Here is a 12243-nt window from a genome sequence, read left to right on the forward strand (position 1 = left end):
TAGTGAAAGCTCTAAATTTTAAAATGTAACATCATATATTCAGCATAGGTTCAGCTTGAAAGGGACCAAATTTGGAATTCCCTTTAAACATTCTACCAAGGAAGATTTAAAAGGAGAGTATCAGAAAATATCTGCATCAAAGGGATTGGTTTTGAGTTATCATTAGTGGTAGTGGAAAGAGAAGCTGATGCAAAACAAAAGTAGCCTGTTTTATCTAAGGTGATTAAGATTTGGAGCAAATAGAAAATTCAGGCTTCAGAATTTGAAGTAGTTAACAAATTTAAAGATATATAACGATTCACAACTTCTTACAGGATTAGGCATCTTTAATGCATCTCTGTATTCAGTGAGGGCTGATGTTCAAAGAATGTTTACTGACTATCTACTATGTGCTGAGCACAAAGATAGGGACCGAGATAGAATAATGAGCAAAACTGAAGAAGAAGCAGAGAGTTACTACTTCAGAACATTCTGGATTTTGCCACTTAATTTACAGCACTATGTCACGATTTCACCCATGTTTTCTTTGGTGTAATCCTAAGGGAATTGATAGGTCTGTTACTAAAGGCCAAAGAGTACTCTGCTAAGATGATATGAGCTCAACGACTTTCCAGAATTCCAGGACTCTTTGGAGAATTGTAGCATCTACAGCAGGAAGCTTGTTGAAGCAGTTTGATCTTTCCTTTGACTTAAGATCAATCTTACCATTTGCTACCATGGGCTTTGGGAGAATTCTTCGTACTCACCTGGGGTTGGCTGTAAGTTGCTCACCTTTCATGGAGTGCTCAAACCATTTCCATAAGGACCGGGCATCAAGCAGTTAAAAGGGCTTGGGACAATGGAAAAGACCAATGTCCACCAAACTGAAAATTCAGTGCACCCCTTAATTCAGATCATTCCCCAGGATTACGTGAGTGAAGGAGGAGAAGTTAAGGGGCTGAGCTGAATGTCTGTCTTGCTCTTCTATCATCTTCCTACTCTCCCACAACCTTCCCCTACTTTTGATATACTTTTAGTCCTGGGATCCAGCAGTACAATCTCTATCAAAGATGTATCATGCAAGCAAAATGTACCAGTAATGAGAGCCCTAGCTCTGCAGGTCAGCAGACAGATTGTTAAAGGTTGGTGAAATCTTGGTGAGAACAGGTCAGGAAGAATGGCAAAAAAAGCTAATGGAGTTTCAGTGATATTAAGAGAAGTACAGTGAAGTGGATAGTGTGTGAGCTCTGGTCTCAGAGACACCCAGATTTGAATCTCATTACTACCACTTACTAGTGGTGGGAATTTGGGGTGAGTGACTTAACTTCTCAGAACCTCAGTTTCCTCATCTGTAAAAGGGGATAATAACAGAATCTCTGAAAGAGTTGTATGGAATAAATTAAGTATCGTAAGTAAGGTGCCCATCACAGTGCCTGGTATATGGTGAATGTAAATTTAGCTCAGTTAGTTATTATTATGACTTATGATCATTAATACTTAGCGCTGTCATGGGCTTTATTTGGATGATGCTTGGCTACTGCATTCAATTCTAGATGACACACTGTAAGAGGGCTACAGTGAAAAATGAGAGAGAATTCAAAGAGCTTTTGACCAGCTATATCATGAAATTATGTTGCCCAAAGTCTACATGAGAAAGTTATGCTGGAAAAGCATCACTTTAGACTTCAACTACTGAAAGGCCTCTCATATGGAAGAAGGGTTAGGCTTGTTTCTTGTAGCCCCAGACACAGTATTAATCAGAGTGACTAGAAGTCAGAAGCATATATATTTTGGGTAGATAAGGAAGAATTCTCCTTAGAATGGGCTGTCTGGGAAGGTGGTAAATTTCCTGTCCATGGAGGTGCTTAAATCGGGATGACTAGTTGTCATAGATACTATGTGGTGGGGGAGGGAGAGAGGGCTGCATTTCAAGCACTGGATAATAGCTGGCTTAGGAAATTGTCCAGATCTCATTCAATCCTGAGATTCTCTCATTCTAGGATAATGAAGAAGAAGAAAAAGATGAGAAAGAAGTGATAGAGGCAAGAGATGGAGGAAGGCAGCCATCCCTGGTTCCTTCCTTTTCTCCTTTACTTCTGGGTGGTGTGGGATTTAGCGATGGCCGCTGCTAGCCCCTAAAACACCTTGGTCCCAATTAGAAAACGGTATCTGCTCTGGGCTGATGCAACACCACAGTTGCCGGGGTCAGCGAGATGGCAGTGTCTTCACGAAAATTACAAGAAGGAGCCTCTTCCTCTGGGCAGACGTGTGATGAGAGGAATGAAGATGAATTTCAGCCCCACTTGCCTTCTCAGCTGGGCACTCCTGTGCAGTGGACAACCTGCACCATTGTGTGCGGCCATCCGAGCTCTGACCTTCTGGTCCTTTCACTCAAGACAAACTGGCAGTCGCCTTCAAGTCTTCTTCAGCCCTGAGAACCTAGGAATGCGACTCCAGCAACATGATCATTACACCCAAGAGCGCACGGCTTAGAGTGAGAATTCTGTGGAATGTATTGTAGAAGGTTAGATCAGTAATGATGGACATTTATGGGCTTTAGTTGCCAGAGTACATTTTCCTTTCTTATAATATCCTAATTTCCCCTTGTGTCCGTGATTGAGGTAGGAGTATAATTTCAGGGACGGATCTTCTACAGATTTTCTTTTTCCTGCCCCCCTTGCACAGCCAGGGATTGGGCATGTAAACTGAGCTTAGCCAAACAAGTACCATCTCCCCTCTTGAGACTTAGTGACCTGGGAATGACAGGAAGTCATTCACATGCCTGGCTGTCCTGGATGCCGGAGGGTTTCTGTGTCCCCTGCTCTGCTTCCTGCCTTCTGCTTCTTGGGCTTCCTGTTTCCAAGGCTGGCATCCTTCCATCCTGTAAGCCTCCTGTTAACCTTCCAGTGATCTCCTGGTTGCTTATGCTGTCAATAGTAAATTTCTGTAGCTTGCAGCCAAGAACTCTAACTAAAATACCATATTAAAGTTGAAAATAGCAGGCAACTACTAATAATATGAAAGTCTTGCGAGTCAAAATCTCCACTGCTAAAGACTAGACTCTTTCCATGCTGGAATTATGTATCACCTCCTAGTCCAAACTCCATTCCTAGAATAACAATAATTATCATGTTAACTCTACACTGATTGAGCATTGATTGAGTGTTAGGCTAAGGGTGTTATATACATCGCCTCATTTAATTCTCACCACAACTCTTTTAAAATAAATACCAATATTATACTCATTTTAAAGATAAGGAAACTGGCTTAGAATAATTTACTCAATATTGAGTTAAGAAGTGGCAGAGGCAATATTTAAACCCAAGTCCAGGTCACTTCAAGACCTGTGCTTATAATCACTCTAATATTCTGCCTCTTATCTCCCCTTACTGACTTATATATAGTGAACACATTCATTATTTCCTCATATAGTGAAATAGTCACAATAAATCAAATAATAGGAAGTTGGAAAAAAACACATGTATTTACAAATTATGAACCAGCTTTAGGAAAAGACTTACATTCAGCTCATTTACATTTCAGCTTTTGCTTTCAACATGTTCCGGTCGGTCAGGAGTCCACGCTCCCCTCCCCCCCCCCACCCCCACCCCCCCGCCATTCTTGGTGCATGGGGGCAGCCCAGCTATCTCAGCTGGGTCTTTCCTGCCTGTTAAATATCCACTGGACTGAGCACTCTTCAAGCTCCCAGCAAGTTCATTAGTTACCTGAAAATACCTACCTCATCTGTCATCAACACTCAAATGGCCTGCGGGATTTTTCATTTCCACTCCATTATCCAAACCCTTTCTAGCATTTACCTCCCACATCTGGAATCAATCCTGACCAGAAGCAAAGTGCTGAACGGTTGGGCTCCTCCTGGGGCAGCCTTTCTCCAGAGGAGTGACAGGAATATGTTGCGGATGAATTAGCCATTCTCTTCTAGAGGAAGCTGCTGTGGCAGAGGCAGCTTTCATGCATTTTAATTTGCTCATTTACCCCCTTCGTCTTTACTTGTTTAAGCAAAATATTTAGTTTAACATTTTCAGTCATTACAGCCTAAAAACACACGTACTTTAAAACTAGATTTATTTGAGTTGCAAATTGTGGGAATCCTTTAAAAATACCCCAGCTCATTATCCTTTTATCTGTCTCTGTAGAAAAGATTTTAGATAGAGTCTCAGAAAACATCACTGACTTTCAAGCCTCCTACCGCTGCCCACACCACTGTTTCTGTCTGTCTGATACCCACTCAAGAGAGAAAAGAGAGTACCAGTTTGCCAATTACAATGAAGTCAATTACAGGATTTTGATTTTACGCTATTTTTTTTTCCTTTTCTAAGCAGCCTGGAGGCCAACATCACAGACTTCTAGAATTGCTTTCAGGTGATAATTTTCAGATCCTTGTGAAGAAAAGAACTTAACTCGAATTTTTCTTTTTTCCTTCCTTCCTTCCTCCCTCCCTCCTTTCTTTCTTTCTTCCCTCCCTTCGTCCTTCCTCCCTCCCTCTCTCCCTCCCTCCCTTCCTTCCTTGTTTGGTGGGGACTGGATAGGAAAAGGTGACCTCCGGATGCTAAACCTCCAGACGCCTTTCTTTGGAAATATCTTCACGGAAAAAAAAAAAAAAACAAACCCCAAAACAAATGGTGATGAAAACTGCTTTCTGACAGCCCCGAGGAGAATATGTGCATGCATATGGAAAAAGTCAATCTCTTGATTAGATAAACTGCATTATTTTAGTAATACAGCACATCCTGTCTTTAATTTTAAATAACTGAAAGTTTTTTTTTTTTTTGTAGTTCTAGAGGAAACAGCAATAAGAAACATCCAAGATATCCAATATATATCAAAATACAGCCCTTGGCACCTGCAGGGAGATTATCTATGCTGATGAAGTGAAATATTACTGTGGATAATCGAAAGTTACAGAACCCATGAGAAAAAAAATAATAGGAGGCATCAGGAAGCTAGAAAAGCAGTTTTCTATGAAAGAAATCCTGATTTAAGATAGTCTGGGCATTTTTGTTCTGCTTTCCTCAAGGTCAATAACTGAGCCAGGAAGAGGTTCTGAAGCAGAGTTAGCTGTAAGCAATTGTGAAGGGTCTGGGCTGTGCCAGTCATCGTGCCAAGTGCCTCGTCGACCGTGATGGCACCACCATGCAGCCTCGCACACGTGCTGGGCACGGCAAGGAACGCAAACCAGCGACCAGGACCAGGACCCGCTCTGTGCTTCTCTTACCCTCCGGGCAATGCAACGGGGAAACCGCTGAGAAAGCAAATCCGACCTCCAGATTGAAGGAACAAAAACAATGTGAACAGTGAGCTCTTTGAAAAGAAAACTGCGTCCCTATGGTAGAAAATAGGGGCAGGGGGCCCACGCAGGGAGCCCAGCAAGCGGGGAAGGTGGGCCCTGAGGAGTGTGATATTACAGAGGAACATAATGGGGTTGACTGCATACTTGTCTAATTACTGGAGCTATTAAAATCTCTATAATTTAGATTCAGGCAAAAAAAAAAAAAAAAAAAAAAAAGCCTATATAAATGCACACACATGCTCCTGATTGGATTTTATGAATCTACTCCTCTCGATTCTAAAAGGACACCACCCTGCTGTGTACATGTGGCAGCTAAACCTGCATGACCTTCTCCCCCACCCGGCCCTGCCCCTGCCCCCCAGACTAGTGTACTCTGTTACTGTAATAAGCAGTTAGGTTAGATAAGGCGACGGGTGATGGGATCATCTGTGCTGAAGCTGAATTATAATGCCTCGGTCAACGGATTTAATCTAAACCAAATGCTTTGGGATTCTGAAAGCTCCGGGAACAGAGAAAATGTAAGTTTTATATTTGCCCAAGTTCAAACAGAGAGCAGTCAGAGAGATTCCAGAAGCTCAGAGAGTGGTAGCAAAAAAAATGTTGTTTCTCCTGAGTTCAGTCAAAGGAACAAGTAGAGTATACTTTGTATTCACCTCTTCCTTTTCTTCCTCCTCTGTGCACTTTTTATTCTCGACACAAAGGAGGGTTATCACGTAATGCCAAACTGAACTTGATCAAAGAAGTACTTAGCACATAGTAGGTGCTCAAAAAATTAATACTTCTCAAATGGACAAATGGAGTGGTAGTTAGTATAGGGGTTGTGTCCATGCTTTTAGCGTCAGGCTTCATTTTGCCCCTTCTTCAATGTCTCAGTTTCCAGATCTGCAGAATGGAGCTCTAGTAATACTTGTGAGGCCTAAACAGGTTATGAACGTTAAGAACTAGCATAACGCCTGATACATAGCAGGTGGTTTCCTAGCTAACACTCATTGCTTCTGGCTCCTGTGCTTCCACCTAGTGGGCGACACTTCCCCTCCTGACAACCTGGTGGTGACGGTGGAGGTGGCGGCAGTGACGATAATAACGTTCTCCTGAGGCACCGAAAGAGATAAATATAAACTCAGTAACATTTCTGACGACAACTCAACATTTATCATACTTTGCCTCTGTTAGAAGCCGGCATATCTCAACGCTTAGAGTTTTCTGCTGAATCAGATAATAGTTGCTGGTCTATATTCAAAACACAGATAGGATAGGTGAATTTCCCAAGGTCACACAGCTTGATGAGAATAGCAGACATAATTCCTTATTTACTAACTCAAAGTCCACTGCTCTCTTCCCAAAACTGTACAAAAAATGCTTTCAAAGTAGCAAGTTAGTTATTATTCTCTGAAAATATTTTTATAATTTATAAAATTTTTATAATTTTTATAAAAATATCATAAAATGGTATTTTTATATTTTTATAACTTTCTATCCCTTTATCCAGTATTCATTCCTTCATAGCATTTATCATTGGTTGTTTTCTTACCTCTTAATTTGCTTCCTTTTTTTATTGGCTGTGTGCTTTCACTAGGCCAGCAAGGTCCACAAGAAAGAAGACACTGCCTTGTTTAGCATTGTAGCCCAGCCCCCAGAGCAGTGCTAGCATATCACAGGAATTCCATAAATATATGTTACGTGAATAAACAGTGCCAATTTCCTGAGTTTAGGGTATTCCTTGCTGCTCAGATACTTGAGTAAACCAGAATCCTATAAATATATGTCATTGATACCCCCTTAAAATAATTCTTGTTAACTTTCAACTACAGCATTTGCCCCCCCACCTCCCCTATTGAGGATCAGAAGTTCCCTTCTCCCAACTTACGTTGAGTGTCATGTAACCCTTCCCCTACTGGCCACAGGGCAGCGCTGAGATGTCTTAGGTTGTACCCATGAATGAAAGAAAGCCCATAATTTTGATGCCTTAAATCCCGGGGTGCGGTGGTCCTTCACTTCTGGTGACGGAGCAGTCCCCTTCTTCGTTTCAGCATTAAAATTCTACAAAATAAAAATTATACTATTTTGGATTATTAGTCTGTGATCTCTTTCTTTCCCCTACAATAATACAATGGTGTTTACTTCTTTTATATCTGTATGAGATGTATGCCTAATTTTGAAGACTATTCCTTTCTTCAGGTCAAAAGGAAAAATGCTTTTCCATGCTTTATCTCATTGGATGCTAAAAACAACTTTTACAGGGTAGAAGGAAATGTTATTATTCTCATTTCACAGATGAGAAAATAGATATGTCCCATGGTAGAAGAAGCACAGCTAGAGTTGAAACTCAGGTGCTCATTGGATATTTAACAAAGATTTAATGAGCACCTCCTGTGTTGCAGGCTCTGTGCTGGGCTCTGGGAACAAAGCAGAGAGCAGACAGAGCAGCTTTGCAGGGCATCTTCGGCTCCAGGTCCAGTGTCCTTTTCTAATCTGAGAACTCCAGCCAAGGACAGTAAAGTTAAATCATAATCCAATATAGTTTCATATAAAGATTTAACAGTTTTAAGGAGGTTTCTAAACAAAACCTTAAAGGGAGTTAAACAGCATTTTAACATCGTTTCTGACTGACTGCACAGAACACTTTGACTAAATTAAGTGAAGTAGAGTTGAAACATGACTTGGAATAAAATAATCCAAGTATCTAAACGTTTGGAAATGTCACCATCTTATATAAAAGGGAAGTGCATGACCAGAACAGCAGTGGAGAGAGCTGGGTGTTCTCAAGATATTCTGTTTCTCTTCGGCTAGGTAGCAGTGAATTCCGGGCAGGTTCTGGACACCTGCGGCCTCTCTTCTGCTGAGTTTCAGCTCCCAACTGCCAGGGTTGTCAGTGTTCCCTATTATTCTCCTGACAGACAAAAGGGAAACAGCAAGTATTCCCTTCTGTCTAAAAGAGTAGCAAGTAAAAATGGCTTTGTGATTGTAAGAAACGTCGACTTAATTAGCTTTTTTCTTCCAGGTAATAAGTGTTTTCTCCAAGGAATGCCCAAAATTAACAACACTCTATGAAGAAGTTTTTATTTCCTTATCTCTTCCCACTTAAGATCCATAGATGCAAAAATCACACTCAAAGATGATAAGAAATCTTCATGGTTTATTGTTTTCGTAGATAACATTACCACAGTGAAAGTTAGAATCTGCATCCGCTGACATTTTGAAATCTTCCTTTGAGAGGTATGGCTCCTATGTCCTCCCAAACCTTAGATTATGGAAATCAGAAGTATCTTCTCTTATATCAAGAGTTCTTTGTTTGGAAGTTCACTAATGTTTTTCAGGTAGGCCTGTGAACCCCATGAAATGGTATGAGAAAAATATTTTTTGTATGTCATTTTGTAAGTTTATGGCTTTTCAAAAGATTCTCAAAGGAGTATATGAAACAAAACAGTATGAGAACTCCTTTACAATAGTCTATTGAGGCTTTGAATGTTGTCAATACATTCATAAGTAATTTCACATAATTTTTGGACGTTTCTTCAAACTCGGCATTTGAGAACAAAATATATAATCATCATTGATAGATTTTAAGAATATGTGATGCCTAGTTTACACCATGACATTTACTCCATTTGCCCAATTTTGAGAAGCATTTCTTGCCTCTGAAAAGCAGAAAGGACTATCCAACTATAACTCGATTTAATTTGACTCTGAGGATGGTAGTTCCTGAACAGCTGACTGAAATAAAATTCTATAAAGCAGACCCTCTATTCCCACTGAACTGCTGTAATTTTGGTTTGTGGTTTAGCACAAGAGTGGAAGATGGCTGAACCTTGTCTTCCCGTCACGTTGCTCTGGCAGTGGGACTGCTGGGCATTATCACTGAGTCCTGTCCCGAGTAAATAAAAATAAGGGTCTCTGCCCTCTAAGCAATTACTATCTAGCTGGGGAGATGGAACATGTGCTCAATACCTATGCACTTTTTTTGCCAACAGGCCATGCTATAGAATAGAAAAAATAGAGAATGTATGTAGGTTTTCACTAGAATACAAAATCCCTGTGGCTAACGCTGCCCTTGATTGTAATATGTCTTATTATGAATTTATAGATAATCTATCAGTGTTGGTAATTCTTCAAAATTTGCCCATGAAAACTCCAGTTATTCTGAAGGACAAATTCTAGGACTAAATTTTTAAATAAACTACACAGATTTCTTTCGTATTTTCCTAAGTTCAGAGTCTTCAGCAATCTAAATTGGACTTTCTGTCACAGTCTTATGTTTCCAAGTAGGTGAAGAAAGTTTTCTTTCCTGTATGGGAGAGAGAGAGAGAAAGAGAAAGAGAGAGAGGGGAAATAAATATATCATACACACACATATATACAGTTTCTTATATACATACATACATATATATGAAGTTCAGTAGAAGTTGCTATTTTAAAAATGTTTATCAGAATAGGTGCATTAAAGCTTGATAAGGTTTGTAAAATTTATAGAGGCATCTCCTTCAAGGCCTGATGTGAGTTATGAAATCTAATTTTGTTTTCATAGCTCTGTGATAAAATTTTATCAGTGTTATAAAAGGGGTCTTTACTAAGACTGACCGGAAACCTGAACTATCTGGCCAGGCAATAAAAACACATTCCTTAGCTGCAAAGTGTCAGACAAGCAAGGTTTAACTGAAATTGATCGATAAGTCTTCCTTTGACAGTTGAGTGCATTCACTTTACCTCATAGGATAATAGTTTTTTTTTTCATGGTTTTTCCATTAATATCAGACTTCAGTGTTAGTAAGAAACAAGAAAGACATAAAAGGGGGAGAGACATGCCATCAAGAGAGAATGTTGCGATCTTTAATGGTAGAGCATCTTGTGCTCAGATGAAGTGCTTGTGTGAGTGAGGGTTCAGACTTTCATTACTGATTGTTATGGGTTGAATTGTGTTCCCCCCACCAAAAATTCACATGTCAAAGTCCTAACCCCCAGCATCTTAGAATGTGCTCTTATTTGGAAATAGGGTTGTTGCAGATGTAATTAGTTAAGATGAGGTCATACTAGAGTGGGTTGTCCCCTAATCCAAAATGACTAGAAAATTTGGACACAGACAGGTACACGGGGAGAATGTCCCCGATGAAGGTGAGGCAGAGATTGGGGTGATGATTCAACAAGCCAAGGAATGCTAGATTGTCTACAAACCACCGGAAGCTAGGGCAGAGGCATGGGACAAATTCTTCCCTCACACCCTTTAGAAGGAACCTGTCCTCCTGGCACTTCGATCTTGGAATTCTGCCTCCAGAACTGTGAGAAAATAAATTTCTGTTGTTTAAGCCACCCAGCCTATGGTACTAGGCCTAACAACTAATACATGGATGAATACAGCCATTGGGGTAGAGAAGTGAGACCCCCTAGTGGCTTGCTATGTCCTGATGAACCACGCATGTGGCAGTGCTCTCCCACCGCCCACCTTGGGTTGGGCATCCAAACGTAGCTCACTTTGCCTAACTCAGCTGTCATCAGAGAAATTTTCCAAGCAGGCAGTGACTAAACCATAAAATTATTCCTTGAAGGCATCCAATGAAGGCATCCCATTCAGTTTTAGAACTGCCGATAACCATACCTGAAATTTCTACAGGCTTTGAGGTTAGACAGATCTGGGTACAAATATCAGCTCTGCCACTTATCAGCTGATGGCTTTGGCAAGATATTTCACCTCTCAGAAACTCAACTTCCCCATTTTTAAAAAGTAAAAGGAGAAGTAGGAAAAACCCATCTATTTCCAAGGGTGGTCAAGAGTATGGAATGAAACAGACAACAACAGTGTAAAAGTCCAACAGGGTGCCTGGCATGTGTACACACTCTGACAGCATTAGTGCCCTTCTCTGTCCATGTTTATATAATCGATCTTATTTGATCCTTATACCAATGGACTTGCCCAACAGTGCAGGAGGCAAGACTCCACTTAGGCCTTTGACACCAAGTCCAGAGATCTTTCCATAGGAGGAACCACTTCCAGTCCTTGGCCATCCCTAAGCTGTGTCCTGGCCTCCCTCTGTCACTCTGGTGAAATTTGGATTGGAATTCTGAGGCTGAAGATGATCTGGATGCAGGTTCTAGTAAACACCTATAAAAAGGCTCTACCAAGCAGAAGGATAGGCTCCTGGAATTCTGGCTGTCACAACTCTTGTTGCCCAATTGCATCTTGCTACTGAATCAGAATCAGACCTTTAAAGTTGGGTGGGACTTTAGAGATGGAAGAGTCTACTTTCCTTATTTTTAAGAAGAGGAAGCGGCAGCTCAGCTGGGTCCTCAGCCAGTTGACATCTAGTTAAATGGTCTTATGAACAACAGGCTAATTTTCCTCCAATTTTATTGTGTCCCCAGTAGTCACAAAGTCAGCCCAGAAATGGAAGAACCAGAATAGATCCAAAGATATGTAAAATATTCTCAGAATAAACCTTTGCCTGAAGAGCAATGTGGCTTTAGTGAAATCAAGGTCCTTCCTAGCTCTATGATGCTTAGACCAAGTTAAGGTGAAAGTGGACTTCAAAATGGTACTGGGACTGCCATATATTCAGTAAAAGGGGTGGGGGCATCAGTGAGTGCTCTTTCACACCTGCTCTCTGGCGGCGGTGATGCTTGCTCATCTTAGCCCCCAGCACCTCACGGCTCCTGGAGGAGCTCATGGCAGTTTCAGAGCAGGCAGAGGGGCCGAAGAGCAGTGACTCTTGTTTGGAAATCTCCTGAATTGGCTGACTCCCATTTACATGCTGTTTCTGGCAACAGAGATCAGTCTGGGTCACCTCTCTGCCACTGAGTAAATATGCTGAAAATTATTACTATTTCAGACAAATGTTTAACTATTCTCAGATTATCTATGACACCACAGGCCAAAGTCACAACAGTCTAACCTGGGAGTGAGTTTACTTTGTGATTTATGGAATGAGAATTCTGGGCGCTCTGTGGGACTAATTTAATACGAA

General features: G+C 40.9%; 1 protein-coding gene across 5 annotated transcripts in view; it reads right to left on the minus strand.

Annotated features, from left to right (window-relative positions):
- Positions 1 to 8456: 8456 nt before the first annotated feature.
- The window catches only part of DCDC1 (doublecortin domain containing 1), a 476122-nt gene continuing 472335 nt past the window's right edge, over positions 8457 to 12243 (minus strand). For all 5 annotated transcript variants that reach the window (XM_068555102.1, XM_068555097.1, XM_068555098.1 and 2 more), the window contains one exon: positions 8457 to 9575. In XM_068555102.1, the coding sequence (XP_068411203.1) occupies positions 9516 to 9575 (60 nt within the window). In that variant the 3' untranslated portion in view covers positions 8457 to 9515. The remainder of the gene's footprint in view (positions 9576 to 12243) is intronic.

The sequence above is a fragment of the Eschrichtius robustus genome, chromosome 11 (assembly GCF_028021215.1).
Source record: "Eschrichtius robustus isolate mEscRob2 chromosome 11, mEscRob2.pri, whole genome shotgun sequence".
In the NCBI taxonomy this organism is placed as follows: domain Eukaryota; kingdom Metazoa; phylum Chordata; class Mammalia; order Artiodactyla; family Eschrichtiidae; genus Eschrichtius; species Eschrichtius robustus.